This window comes from Taudactylus pleione, unplaced genomic scaffold (assembly GCF_031769625.1).
Source record: "Taudactylus pleione unplaced genomic scaffold, aTauple2 ptg000005l, whole genome shotgun sequence".
Taxonomy (NCBI): domain Eukaryota; kingdom Metazoa; phylum Chordata; class Amphibia; order Anura; family Myobatrachidae; genus Taudactylus; species Taudactylus pleione.
The window spans coordinates 20,323,889-20,338,849 of NW_028284408.1; the positions used below are offsets into that span (position 1 = coordinate 20,323,889).

At 45.2% G+C, this 14,961-nt stretch overlaps 1 protein-coding gene across 2 annotated transcripts; it reads left to right on the forward strand.

The window, feature by feature from the left end:
- The first annotated feature begins 4,341 nt into the window (after positions 1-4,341).
- NUDT15 (nudix hydrolase 15) lies at positions 4,342-14,465 on the forward strand. Of its 2 annotated transcripts, none has more exons than XM_088444431.1 (4): positions 4,342-4,429; positions 8,818-9,014; positions 11,400-11,596; positions 13,253-14,465. In XM_088444431.1, exons 2-4 carry the CDS (start codon positions 8,857-8,859, stop codon positions 13,381-13,383), a joined length of 486 nt encoding a protein of 161 aa, XP_088300557.1. In that variant the 5' UTR covers positions 4,342-4,429; positions 8,818-8,856; the 3' UTR covers positions 13,384-14,465. The 2 variants fall into 2 exon arrangements, with proteins under 2 accessions (XP_088300557.1, XP_088300630.1); XM_088444504.1 differs by having other exon boundaries at positions 8,843-9,014.
- Positions 14,466-14,961: the final 496 nt, after the last annotated feature.

The window sequence follows — 14,961 nt, forward strand, 5'->3', positions numbered from 1 at the left end:
GCGCATACTCTATAGACTCTGGTCACACTCTAGTGCCCAGAGTCTATAACTCCGGCGCAGTGTTCTCTTGTTTCAGAGTACAGTGCAAAAACTTTGGGGGTGCTACTGTTGCCTCAAAGCTACCGGTATTGATTTAGGTACTACCCATGAACCTTGGTGTATATGAGAAGAAATTTAGGTGCAATACTCTAGGCGCTAATTGGAGCCCTTGAAGTAGTGAAACAAACAATCCCAATTAACACATGGAGGGCCTGATTCAGACCCGCTCGCGAGCGCTATGCGCTCGCAAGCGGGTCGATGGTGGCCCAGCGCGCATGCGCATGACGGAGCTGGCTCCGTCATGCGCGAGCGAGACACGTATAGCGACGGGCAAACCGTCGCTCCGGGTCTCGTACCAAAGGGGGCGTGCTGTCGATGTTGAGCGACAGCACGCTCCCTTTGGTGGGTGGGCCGGGGGCGTGGCTGCCCAGATGGAGGCGTTCCCATGGCAACGCCTACCGTCTGGAGCTGGCCCCACTGACATCACAAGCTCTGGAAGAGCCGAAAGCACTCTAGGGCTTGCTGCAATGAGACCCTACCACAAGGGTCTCGTCGCAAGCTCGATGGTCGCGATGGTCTTGACCATCACGACCACCTTCCTGGCCGCTCGCTATAGCTGTGGGTGGTCCCCCACAGCTATGCGAGCGGCCAGGAGGCCGCTTTGAAAAACAAGAAGGACGGCCCTGATTCAGAGCGAGCGCTCTGTCAGAGCGACCGGCTCTGAATCAGGCCCGGAGTTCCATCTACAGCATATATGTTAAAGAATAAATCACAGAAGTATATTAAGTTCACATAAGAGATTGGGGCCCTCATTCAGAGGCGGTCGGAGGATGCAAGCGGCCGCTTGCATCCTGACCGCCTGCCTCTGTTTCGGTCGTTAGGCTGTGGGTTTACACCCACAGCTCTAACGACCGCTCGGGTGATGGTCACGATGGTCAGAGACCATCGCGACCATCGGGGCTTACGACGAGACCCTAGGGTAGGGTCTCACTTGTCGTAAGCCCCGGAGAGCTTCTGGCTCTGTCAGAGCCGGAAGCTTTCCACTGACATCACTAGTGATGTCAGTGGGGCCTCCCCCAAACGGCAGGCACGCCTCCGTTTGGGCTGCCACCCCCCCGGCCCGCCTTCCAAACGGGGCGAGCTGTCAATCAACATCGACAGCTCGCCCCCTTTGGAAAGAGACCCGCTACGACCGGCGCTGTCGGTCGTAGCGGGTATCACGCATGCGCACGAGGGAGCTGGCTCCCTCGTGCACATGCGCACTGGCAAAACATCGAGGCGGCCGCCTCTGAATAAGGTCCTGGGTCCCAAAAATAAACACGGGTAGAGATACAAGAGACAGTCTATAGAAGGAGATATGTGGTTTGGGGAAGACCAGGGAGTGTTCTGTTTACTTAAAAGTACTTTGCATAGATGCCTTAAAGTAGTGTCTTTATGGACCTAAGGATCTCCACAGTTGACTGACATATTCTATCGGTATCAATATGAAAGTGGAGTGAAAAGATACATTATCCTTAAAATATGTTTTTAATGCACATACTGTAAATTATAAAAATTACATAATCAATCCAAAGAAACAGTAGAAACCCAAACGGGGATTTGAACTTGTCACAGCGCGCCAGACACCGGCTGTCACCGGGTCCGGCGGTGCTGGAGTTCCGGGCGGCGGGCGGTGTGTCCCCTGCGCCCGCTGCTCGTGTGTGCGGCGTCCATGGAGGATGGCTGCGGCTCCCCCTGCTGGGCGGCCGGTGAACTACAGGTGGCTGCAGCTCCTAGGAGCGCGCGTGCCGACCTGTAAGGCAATTTAAAGGGCCATACACATGTAGGGGTGATGTCACAGTAGGCGCCAGTTTCAGACCTTCCTATTTAAGGAAGTCCCTTGGGGCACTCCTGTGCCAGAATATAGGTTCCATTACCTAACTCCAGCGTTCCAGTGTATATCCTGTTATCCGTTCCTGACCTTTGGCTTACTTGTGACTCCGATTTTGCCTGACCCTTGGTACTGCATTTATATTTGGTTCTGACCTCTGCTATTCCCTGAGACCCGCTTTTCGTCTGCTCCCTGGTACCATATTGTCTGTTGGTTATGACCCACCTGTCGACTACGCTGAATATTCTCTACACTCTATCCAGAGTTTCCCAGCACCTGTATAGGGGAACCTATCCTGAGGGCCGCGACATGTGTGTCGGACGCAGCCAAGTCCAAACCTTCTTGCGAGGGTCCCTGGTGAATACCACCAGCACATTAGTCTCCGCGCCTTAGAAATAGTTCACGACAATTCATTAAATACGGGTTGCGTCCATTATCTACCAGAGAGATGTGACAGAGCCGTTACACAAGGTAACTGGATAAAGGATGGAATAGTGTGTAGGCATGGAGCCTCTAAATCCTCCTTCCCAATATCAGGTAATTTCACATGGTGCGAGTTCAAATCACAAAGTCAATTGGTTACAACGGTCCATACATATGGTGGCAACACGTTACTAGCAATTAATGCTGGTCTGGAGACGGGATTGGGTATGTACAGGATCCCGGCAGTCAGAATACCGACAGCAGAATCCCGACAGGTTTAGATAAGTATCCTAAACCTAACCTTAACCCACCTTTGTCGCAGCCTAACACTACAGTTGGGTACACACTACATCGGCCAGTGTGTACCCTCTAGTTCGGCTAGTGTTCGACCATGTACGCTCCCACGCTTCGTCCATTGGGAATGTCCCAGATGTCTATGCCGGCATAGTGGATAGAGCCGGTGCCCGACATATCGGGCGGGCGGTCACCGCATCGTTCAGTGTGTACCAACCGCCTGATATATTGTGCAGTCGGGTGTCACATCGCTGGGTCCACACATCGGCAAGTGTGTCCCCTCGCATAACCTAACTCTAACACAGGAGTTGATCATTCCTTATATAGAAGAAGAACAAAAAACAAGGTATAGGTTGTGAAGAAAAAGAATACATTGCAACATTGCATAAAGCAGAACTACCAGTATTTCACATGCTTGCTCCTAAAGCACATTTCACAATGAAAAATGTAATATTGTGTAAAATATTGAAACACTAGGCTATGACCGCACGCTAGATGCGCATGCAAATTTCGGCATGGCAAGCGAACACATGGCAAGGCATTAGAATGCCCACTATGTCTTAAGGGGCCTATCCATTTGCCGCCTTTCTGCACAATGCGACCAAAACCAGAAGCTTTTGGTCGGAACGTGCAGAAAGTCTGCAAGTTGATAGCCAGCAAGGACCAGCGATACGCGTGCACGTTGGGTCCTTGCCAACCCTGACTATCTATCGAACATGGTCGTCAGGTTCGGCATGTTATTAGATAGGGAGGTTGGGCTCCTGCACTGAAGACGTTGCCCACACCTCAGCGACATGAAAGTCTGAACGCTGGATGTTCAGACTTTCATGTTGTTAAATGGATAGGCCCCTTTAGCGTGCGATCACTTTGTGTATGCAGATGCCCACCAGCCTATCTTAAGACGCCCACTTGCGCACGTCATCTCCAGGAAGTGTATGCAACCATGGGTACATCGAGTACCATCGGAAGCGAACGCAGCGCTTGTGGCTGACCGTACCCTACTGCAAGCACTGCAAGTGCTTCAGTGTGAAATACAACCAAGTGACGTTTACTATGACGCTCCGTAATAATTATGCACGCCTCTGAAACGGCGTTGACACTCAGGCACACCTGCGTTCGCACCACCATTCCCCCATTTTTAATGGCCAGCCCGTTACCACCCACAAACGGCTTCTCCTGTCACTCATTATGCAGGGCAGTCAATGCGCAGCGAGTGTATGCTTCCCGATCGCGCGGACTGGTTCGCGCATGCGCACTGCGATGCGTACACATGTGCAGAATGCAAAAATCTACTGTCTGCGTGCGAACGCATCCTAGCGAGCGGGTCTGAATCGGGCCCAGAGTATGGTCATTCTGTTAGCATCTGCGGGCATTTTAATTGATTTTCTATTTCATCTCAGTACACACACATAGATATACATATACAGTATATTTTATTTTAAAACAAACTATTAGAAGATATCTATGTAGTGTAGATGTTTTAGCTATACTGTTACATATGTCTCTCTAGTTATCAGACTGCTTTCTAATAACATGTATTAATGAAACCTTTTATACTAGCTCCCACTTCTTCTGTGGACAGGGAACAGCAGCGTCGCACAGACGAAGGCGCCCAGCGGCTCAGCTGCTGCACACTGCAGTACTGACTGACAGATGACGCTTTGCTCTTGCTGGCGGTGATGTCACAGGCTCCGCCCGCAGAGCAGGAAGCGACCTGTTCTGCGACTCTACTGTAATTTAGCCGGTCTGCACTCTGCAGTCAGGACCCGGAGAGCTGACATCATAGTAGCCCTCCAAGTTGGGGTAAGTTAAAATGAAAGACTGTGGACCTTATCCGGGATAGTCTGTTCTTTAAATGCAGTTTAGAAATAAATCCTTATTCTGCATATGGAAGGGTAAGGAGCAGAGATACTCCTTATTATATACAGGTACAGTTCAGTATAGCTGAGAAATGGTCATAGGATTGTCCGGACGCCCCCACAGCCCCCTTTCTGCTTTTCATTCTATCAGGTTTCTTTACTCGTTTATTTTTTGCACCTCCTTTCATTCATTCGTTTCTATCCTTATCCTGTGTAGTGTGTATACACTTTGCTAATACAGTGTCACATCTGTATTTATACCAGATTGCTCCATTGTGACAAACAAGCGACTACTTGTCCAAATCTATGTGAAAATAAAGTTTAAATCTATTTACGATAAGATAGGGTCTTGTATTTAGAGTTAGACATATGTGATTTTTTTACCCCTTAGGTACGCATTTTTATAATTATGGGGCAATTCAATTAGCCATGATAACCATAAAGGGGATAACATGGGTAAATTCAACTTAACGTGACTGGGCGCAAATTTTTTGCTATTCAATTAGCTGCGCAAGCTAAGTTGTCTTAAGTCTCCATAGGATTAAATGCAGAATAATGAGTTAAGTAATGTGGACAGATACAGATGTGTCCTTGCTCATCTTTGCCACCTCTACAACTTGCCACTGCATACATGCCGCGAGTCGCGCGCCCCTAATGAGCAAGTGCGTCCTTTTTGCTCTCGCGATCCATAGCATTGTATGGTGCGAATGCTGTCCTTACTGTGGCATACGCGTGCTCTGCAAATCGCATGCCGCGATGCATGCACAAGTTTGCCGCATCGATGCCAAAAATGAGTGAGGGCACATCTGTATATTGGGGTGCTGTATTGCTGCCACGGGTGTTTTTAGGCTTGCAGGTCGGGGTTACAGGTGTTTTCTATAAAAATTTTAAAAGTGACAAAAATGACACACACAAAATGAACCTACAAACGTTTTTCCCCCTATATTTATCTAGATCATTAATATGTTGAAAACACTTGAATTCTATTATTTTTTTATTTGTTATTAAAACATGTAAAAATCAGCTTTTAAGAGCCCCAAATATTTTGATTTTGGGCACTAATTGACTTCTATACTGTTATCCAATAAAAGTTTGACGTTTTGGGGGAAATGTAAGCTGATTTCCCCATTTTTCCCCATACTTAGGGGCCTATTCAATTAGGTGCGAAAAGTCCCGTACTTTTCGCATGCCGGATTTCAGTGCGAAAAAGTATCGCGCTCATCCCCGCTTATCCCCGTATTCAATTAGAAATCGTCAAAAACGGGACCCGGCGAATTCGGAACTGTCAAAGTGCTGTCAGATTTGTGGAAATCAGCCTGACACCCCCCAAAAGATGCATTGACATTGGGGATCACTATAGATACCCCCGAATAGGCCTGCTGAAGGTATTTGGGGTACTTAAATGCTGTCTTTAGCTGCTAATTAGCGTCTTTGCAGAAGTGGTGAAGAATAGCATTTAGAAGGTTTTTTTGCTGAAAATAAGTAGTCCCAGCAAATTTAGGGTACACGAAAATGGGTGCAAGCATATTTTAAAGTTGCTAATGCAAAGTTTAAAAAAAAAACACAAAATCCACCTGCCGCAAGCACTTGCAAACTTAAAAACACTTGGGGCTTCCTTGGGGACCCCCATGGAGTCAGTTTCGCTAGGTTTAAGTTTGTCCCCCAACTTTGTACTTTTTCGCCCCTTTTTCAAAGTAAGTTTTTGGGGTGTTCTTAAGTTTTTTTTTTTTAAACTTTTTTTTACACAGTTTACCTTTGGGGGCCTGTCCCAAGGGTGCAGGGTGGTTCCCGCAAGTTTGCCCCCCAAAACCCCAATTCTGCACTTTATTGCCTCCTTTCATTGGCGAATCTCTTTCGCTTATTCCAGTGCATTGACTTTCCGCACCAGCGAAAAGACTTTGGAATTGAATACGGGATAAGTTTTCGCCTGGCGAAATGATGTCACCGCCGATACTTTTCCGCAGAAACTGGCTTTTCGCACCTAATTGAATATGCCCCTTAATGTTGCTAACATCATAGAAAATTAACACACAACCGCTGGGATAAGTCTTTTCCAAATGAATTCAGTGTTAAGCAGGAATACAGATACACGTGGTAAGTGAAATTACCGTCAAGCTACGGTAAACAAACATTTTACCGCGGCTAATTAAATCTGCCCTTTAGTATGCACACAAAACGTGTACATGTATTTCCATATATAGACTTTTGCATTTTGTTGTTTTTCATCTATACAATTGGAGAGGAGGAACATGGCAAAGAAGCACTGGTGTATCTATAATGGGTGCAAATTGTGCGGTGCACATGGGCGCCTTGGTCAAGGGGGGCCCACACACCGCACACTCTGCGCCCATATAAATATACTTACTGCTCCATCAGCCCAGCGCTGGCCGCAGAGCTGCAGAAATCACCGGCAAAATGGTTCTTTCATTTCAATTGTGTTTGTATTTTATAAAATTTTCTATGGAAAATGTGACTTTATTTATAAATCACACTGCCAAGATACATTACTTTCTTGTGTATGTGATAATCACACAACTATATTGTGAATAGATAAGGTAATGCAAAAGCATTTATTAATTACACTGTTAAGCCACATCTCTACGCTAGTTTTGGGGTGTAAGTATACACACTTGTTACCACTGCTGTACTCCTGCCGCAAATACTACAGTTTTTTAGCTAGTCTTTTCCCAGCATACTTTCTATACATATTATAGAGTGACGTACATCAAACGTTGTTTTTGTAGAAAAACCAGGAATGCCCAGTGTAGGTGGGGTAGGGGTTGGCGGGAGTTTCAAGTTGGTGGACGGACTCCAGGGTTAGGTTTTTTTTTTGTCAATATAGAGTTTGATAATTAGTCAGCCCAGATGCATATAGCCACCTCCTTTATGGAGTAGAACTGTTGCACAGCAAGCTGATTTCATTCAAGAGACAGTTGGGTCTAGCTGAGGTTGTGGGCTGCGTCCTTGGCTGGGAGGGTGCACCCAGGCCTGCGGGTTCTAACGAGAGGTGAGCCTGGAGTGGTGTTCAGAAGATCTGGGGCAGGGAAGAGGCTTGTAATGGAATGAAGGAGAAGTTCAATTCAGTGTGCTTAGCAGACTGGGAGCATCTGGAGAGAAACAAAGGGCCATTAAGTGGGCAAGGGTGCTGGACCTGGGCTATTTTAGATTAATTCAGGACTAAGGTGATGGTAGAAGCTGGGTCAAAGTGGACAGCTCATCCGGATGCATCCATGCCTGCTGAAGTCTGTCTGAGTGATTCAGGAACCCGGTACCGAAAGACCTCATTCTTCAATAGGTAATGGCGTTCCCCTTTATTCCACCAGAAATATAGCACTGCGTAAAACTGTAAATGAGAGCCAATGTTGCTGTCTCTGATGTTATTCTGCTGTCTTAATTGGTGTCTCAACATATTTCCATTATAAACACCTCACTAGCAGTTACAAACACATACATTACATTTCCACTATATTTATACATGCAACTCCATTTATCATTTGTTAAGATGAACTCTGTTTTCTTCACAACTTCCATTAACTTTACTTAATTGCATCTCTTTTTAAGGGAATTTTGCCCAGAAATTTGTATTTATAACCTATATATGCAGCCTTGCCAACTGAAAAAATCAGTGCCTGATCTTGGAAAATAATCCTGTGGATATTTAAGCAAGTCTGGTGGCCATATAGTAAATGTAAAGATACAGGGGGTTGTTTCAGGTGCACACAAGCTGGCTGCTGATGTGGCTGCATTTTGTGCTCAGAAATTAATGTGGATCTTTCCCAGTATTCAGAGTTTCTGATCTATCCATCCACTTGTGAAAGTAGTTGTTCTCACTGTTATGGGTATATTTACTAAAGTGCAGGTTTTTAGAAGTGGAGATGTTGTCCATAGCAACCAATCAGATTCTAGCTATTATCTTCTAGAAGACGCTAGATAAATGTTAAGTAGAATTTGATTGGTTGCTATGGGCAACATCTCCACTTCTAAAAACCTGCACTTCAGTAAACATACCCCTTAGTGTGCATTTGCACCAAACCCATCATGCAAGAGGACCATATGAAGTCAGGCAAAAGTCTGCCTATTCTCTCGTATAGCCTGCAATTCCTTCTAACACCCATGATACGGAAACGGAACACTTAATCCGACGTGATCACCAAGTTGTCCCACTACTGTGTGATCATGGTTTATTTTCCTATTTTTCTTACATCTTTGTCTCTTTGGGGGAGATGTACAAACCAATCAACTTCTGTCATTTTTCAAACGCAGCCTGTAAAATGACAGTTAGAAGCTTATTGATGATATTTTATCTCTTTCCACTTTATCTTTAACTCACAGGTTCATTTTGTAAACCCTCCCTTAGTTTTCTGAGAAACCATGTCGGGACCAGCAGCCAATGGTAGACCAGGAGTCGGAATTGGTGTTGTGATCACAAGCTCTTCTCATCCGGGCTGTGTTCTGCTGGGGAGGAGGAAAGCAATAGGATCGCCTGGGGCTGGCATGTATCAACTTCCAGGAGGACATCTAGAGTTTGGGTATGATTGAAACACATTAAAGGGGCCTATCCATTAGCAGATGTATTTCTGAGCGATGAAAGACAAAAGATACCCCGGTGGCTCTGCTGAACGATATCTGTCATATACATTACAGATTTTGGCAAATGTTGAACGATATCGCATGACATCATTCAGGGAGTGGATTTTTTCCTCTGCAGCGCTCTGTAGCTGCTGCTAATATCTTTCATCGTTCGTCGTTTACTGCATATAAACTGCCAGATATTGCTAATATCGTACAACTATATGCGATAATTGACCAACATGTTGGAGAGATGAAAGATTCAATTTATCGGCCGCGGGAGTGCGCATCTGTCATCGTTCAGGGCCTATCCATTAGCAGATAAATGGAACAATTGAACGATATATCATTCTATCGTTCAATTCATCTGCTAATGGATAGGCCCTAACAGTTACTATGCAATATAAATACTTTTGTGTTCATTTTCCTGAAGTCAGAGATTTATGCATCATGTTTGATAAATGTATATAGACTATTAATGAACTCTTGTCACATATAAACAGAGGAGGCAGCCATCTTGTGACCTAAACCATAATTTTAAAAATACAGTATATCACTTAATTAGGCATTAGTGTTATTCCAATGCAGCCCAGGGATGACACTGGTTCCAAGGCATCTGATAGTGACATGCAATGTTGTTAGCGATTGTCCAGCCCACAATATAGCTGCCTGTGTATGCAACACGTGCACTATAACTCTTAATGGCATAGGGATCAATCCAATTAGGTGCAAGTTGGTTCCTGTGAGCCGTTGCTTTTTCAGAGGAAATATGCGGGTTTTTGTGTGCACACCCCCTATAGCTATTGATACTATATCGTAAGGTATAAATTTGAGGACACAGTGTAGAGCCTCTGGTACACCCTTCCCATAATGATGTGGGACAGGTACATGCAGGGGCGCTGAGAGGGGGGGGGGGCGGGTACAGATTACCGGGGCCTGGATCCTGAGGGGCCCGGCGCCGATCCCCCTCCCTCCCTCACAGCAGCCCAGCACACCGCGTGTGCTGAGCTGCAGTGGAGACTGCTCGTGGCTGCTGAGGCAGCAGCCACAGCAGTCTCCTATGCCTGTGGGGGGGAGCGATCACACTGATCGCGCCCCCCCTGGCTTTGAGCAGGGCTTCGCGGTGCTGCAAATCTTTTTTTTTTTTTCAGGAAGGGGGCGTGGCCATGCCTCCCACGATTAGGCCACGCCCCCTATTACCCGGGCCCGCCGCGGCTCTCAGCGGGCCTGGGTACATGGAAATGTAATTGATGTGGAACAGGTATGTGGAGGTGTAAATGATGTGGGACAGGTATGTGGAGGCGTAATTGATGTGGGACAGGTATGTGGAGGCGTAATTGATGTGGGACAGATATGTGGAGGTGGAAATGATGTGGGACAGGTATGTGGAGGTGGAAATGATGTGGGACAAATATGTGGAGGTGGAAATGATGATGTGGGACAGGTATGTGGAGGTGTAACTGATGTGGGACAGATATGTGGAGGTGGAAATGATGATGTGGGACAGGTATGTGGAGGTGGAAATGATGATGTGGGACAGGTATGTGGAGGTGAAAATTATGTGTGACAGGTATGTAGAGGTGGAAATGATGTGGGACAGGAACATGGAGGTGGAAATTATGTGGCACAGGAACATGGAGGTGGTAATGATGTGGGGCAGGTATGTGGAGGTGGTAATGATGTGGGACAGGTATGTTGAGGTGCTGTATTGATGGGAGAGGATTTTTAGAACTTGCAGATGATATATCATAGTGTTTATTCTGACTTTTTACAAACTTGTTTAAAAACACTGAAAAATTACTGTACAAGTATGTTCCTATACCCCAAAATGCTAGAAAGACTTTAATTTGATGAAAGACATTTGCTTCCAATAATTTTCACCATTATTAAGAAGTAGAAAAAAAGATACCTTTTAAGAACCTCCAGTAATTTCCTTATGGCCACTAACAGCCTTCTACAAGGTCCTGCTATCACAGGTGGCAATTTTTTGGGGGGGAGGGGTGGGTCCAGGAGTGTTTCCCCACTTTTTCATGCTCTGCTCCTGATTTGCTTTTTGTACAAAATTTGTGCAACCTCACAGCGAGTAGCGCCAGTGGCATTTCTAATTGGATCTCGCGTTTCTTCGGAGCACGTATTAGTGCGAAGTATGTGAGTTTCATGAAACAAACTCACATTTGCAAACTCGCACCTAATTGGATTGACCCCCACAGTTATAGAATTATGTATCCTATTTGTATGGGTTTATAGGAATTTTGGTTGAATGAAAGAATGCAGGTCAGATGTTCACTTGGTGTTTTTAAGTCATCAAACCTCAATCTTGACGGTAATTTGTTTGAATGTTGCAGTGAGGACTGGGAGACCTGTGCAGAACGGGAGACTCTGGAAGAAGCAGGACTTCACCTTACAAATGTCCGGTTTGCTTCTGTAGTGAATCCAATCAGTATCGAACATAATTACCATTATATCACAATTATAATGAAAGGGGAGGTTGACATAAATTACCCATCAGAACCAACAAACAGAGAGCCAGAAAAAAATGAAGGTAAGGAATTGTATTTATTGTGCATTCACATCTATGTCCAGAATTAATTGCATATATAGTATCTGGCTGATTATGCAATGTATGACACATTGCCATAGGAAAACCTACAACATATAAAATGACGTGTTATCATTGCTTCATTAGTAAACACACAAATTACACATATAACAATTTTTGGAACTCAGAAATAATTCCTAGATTACGGTGGGTGTTATGTATCACATGGATAGAGCTTGCTGAAATCAGTTTAATTCTTACCTATGTGCCAGGTTATATTACAACATTCCCTACGGTTTAGAACATCAAAACTGCAGTTTGCTGTGATCCCCCACTTATATTTGCTATAGTTATTTCCATGACATACAGTATTCATCTGTGTTCTGATTTGTTTGGTCACTGTATGTAGTATTGAAACATGGTTTCTATTCCTATACCATTTTTGTCCTAAAATAGTATCTAGTTTGTTTTCTTGTAAGAAGAAACTAGAAGTTCCAGATCTCCATTCAATGGACTATATGACTATATTGGAGTTGGGGAATAAACAGATTAAATCTGTTAACTAGTTAAAAATGATCTGACCGATGGCTAAGTCAGTGATTCCCAAACTTTCTTTAATCACTTGCCTTAAGGTGCCCACACACATAGCGACATTTTAAACAATTTGGCCGATTTCGACGAATCGTGACGACGAATCGGGTAAAAAAAGTAGAAATCGTGAGTTTATACTCACGAGCACGATGCCGATGCGAGTCCCCGCTCGTCGTATATCGCATCTTCTGATCTGCCGTGCTGTAGGGCAGATTAGCCAATCTGGGATACAATGCATTGGCTGCAAAATAGATCTTTAGTCAGATTGGACATTTTTAACTCCAAATCGTGACCACGACGGCAAGGGAGCTCCCGTGAAAGTTCATGAGGAAATTGGCCATAAAAAAATTTCGTGAGGACATCGGTATGTGTGTGGGCACCTTTTAGAGTATCATCAGTTTTCTTCGGCAGCCCCTAGGCCAAAAGTTTCTTATAGAGAAACTGAGCAAAAATGATTCCATTTAGTAAATTGTGCTTACCTGTCATGCTTAGGTTCAGTTATGTGGTGGTGGACAGGGTTGTGCTACTGCTTATGACTGGCAGCCACCAGCACTGGTTTTGCATATCATATTCACCATAAATAATTCAATTTGATCCTGGAACGCCAAACAGCGGCACCCAGTTGGGAACTACTGGTTTAAGGCGTAGGAAAAGCAATAAGTAAACCACAAGCCCCAATTATCTTCTGAGACTGTAAGAACAGACAAGCCAGGGTAAAACATCTGCTTGTGGTAGCCCACTGGGTAAGAAAAATGGCACGCTAGTAAAATCTATTATTTAGCTGGTAGAGCTGCTTTAATCAAGTATGTCCATTATGTTTTTTTGGAAAATGTGATTCATCCTTTGAGTATAGTTTATCTGAGCAGTGGGGCAGTAATTTTGTTAGCTGCACCAATATTTGTGATAATGTAACCTCTCAGTTTATTAGAAACCCCTGACATCTAACAGGCATGAAGCTGAAAGACTCATTATTCACATTTTAAAATGTCACCAACCCCATGCTAAGTGTTTACAATAAATTAGACCGTTCTTTACATTTTGCATTTACTGTTTGTTTTTATCTTGCAGCCTGGAATTGGGTTAAGTGGGAAGAATTTCCTCCAAATGACCAGCTGTTCTGGGCCTTGTGTTGTTTGAGACAGCAAGGGTACGATCCCTTCAGTGAAGAGTTTAATCATCTTCGCCCCATACAGAGATGAACCTGTTTGACTTCACCTATTACTACATATATTGTAGTATGTATTTGCCATACCTATCACCCTCTGTATTTAACTTTCTTATTCAATTCCCAGGCGGCAGGTAGTAAATTAGCCTAATAAAGCGCCTGTATTCTGGGAATCATTTCCCCTTATGCCAAAGGATACATGTGTTCCTATGATCCTTAAAACATCATGCTAACTTCTACAGATTTATTCACAAAGTGATTGACAGGCAGGGGCCGTTTGTGGGTGGCGACGAAAACACAGACGTGTCGCAATCATTTCTGGGGCATGTCTCTGTCTGCGACTGCAATCCCATATGCAGAAAAATGGCTCCAGCGTGTCAGTTACGGCGCCCATTCGGCGTGATCATAGAGTTACTCGGAAGTCCAATAGACTGATCTGCATCAGGTGCTGTTTGTTTGGACGCAGTCATTTAGATTTGCGAAGCCGTCGGTGGGTGTCTCAATACAAATCCTGGCGGCTCAGACATTTGCATATTTTCGCACAGTCGCTGGCACAAATACGCACAGTGGTGGCATTAGCGTCCATCTCTGAATCAGGCCCTTTGTCCTCCTCTGAGTGAAACAATTCAGTCCAGTAAAAGAGCAGACTGTGAAATGGAGTTGGGTATCATCAACATGTGTAACATAAGGTAGAGCTGTTGCTTTTTGGCCTAGTTGTGTAATAGTTGAAACATGTTATGCTCACACATGCTAGATTGTAGTAGTTTGGCCGGGATGCAGTCAGAAATCCGACGGTCAAAATGCCGACCGCCGGCTTCCCGATTGTCAAATCCCGGCAGGGTACTAATGACAGGCGTCAAAATCCCGATGCCTGTCATTATACCTACGCTGGGAGCCCGATGCTCGGTATACCAAACGAAGGTAAGCCGGGCGGCTGTCGCGGACAGCCACGTGGGGAGTAGGGTTAGGTTAGGGGCTCCCAAGGGAGACTTAAGGATAAGCACCCCCCGGGAGGGATTAGGGTTAGGCATGGTGAAGGGGGGGTTAGGGTTAGGCACCCCCGGGGGAGGTTAGGGCTAGGCTTCTCCCCGGTAGGGGTAGGTTTAGGCTGCGGGGACAGGGGGGTTAGATTTAGGCACTTAGGGGGGTTAGGCACCCCTAAATGAAGGTTAGGGTTGGGGGGGTTAGGTTAGTTTATACTTACCTTTTTAGCTGGTCTTCAGTCGTCAGGATTTGAACCGGTTTTTCATACCGATCCCGTTTGGCCTGCAAGGCGTGGTTATAAGTGACAGCATCCCAAGACGTCCCATAACTTCTTTTCAGTTCATTGCACTTTCCGGCATTTCAGCTTGCCCATTCAATGTTGATTGGATTGGTAATAGGTCAAAGCTTTAGCGGTTGTTGTTGTTTGGTGCCACAGCTGAATAATTGTCAGACTAGTTTGTCAAAAATGACCACAGTGTAGCTTGTGTGACCAGCAGGTCTTGTAAGATCTCAGGGGCAGAACAATTGCGGGCAGAGGTGGGCAAGCATAGAATGCGAACAGTACTGACAAGCTCATGTAACATAATTAGTCACGGAGGCATCACTGGCCTTTTAATGGAGAGCTAGT

Excerpts from the sequence above, each read along its gene's own strand:
- NUDT15 (XM_088444431.1), top strand. The coding sequence starts at position 8,857 with ATGTCGGGACCAGCAGCCAATGGTAGACCAGGAGTCGGAATTGGTGTT. Across the intron at positions 9,015-11,399 it reads GGAGGACATCTAGAGTTTGG|TGAGGACTGGGAGACCTGTG; the intron begins GTATGATTGAAA and ends TGAATGTTGCAG. Across the intron at positions 11,597-13,252 it reads AGAGCCAGAAAAAAATGAAG|CCTGGAATTGGGTTAAGTGG; the intron begins GTAAGGAATTGT and ends TTTATCTTGCAG.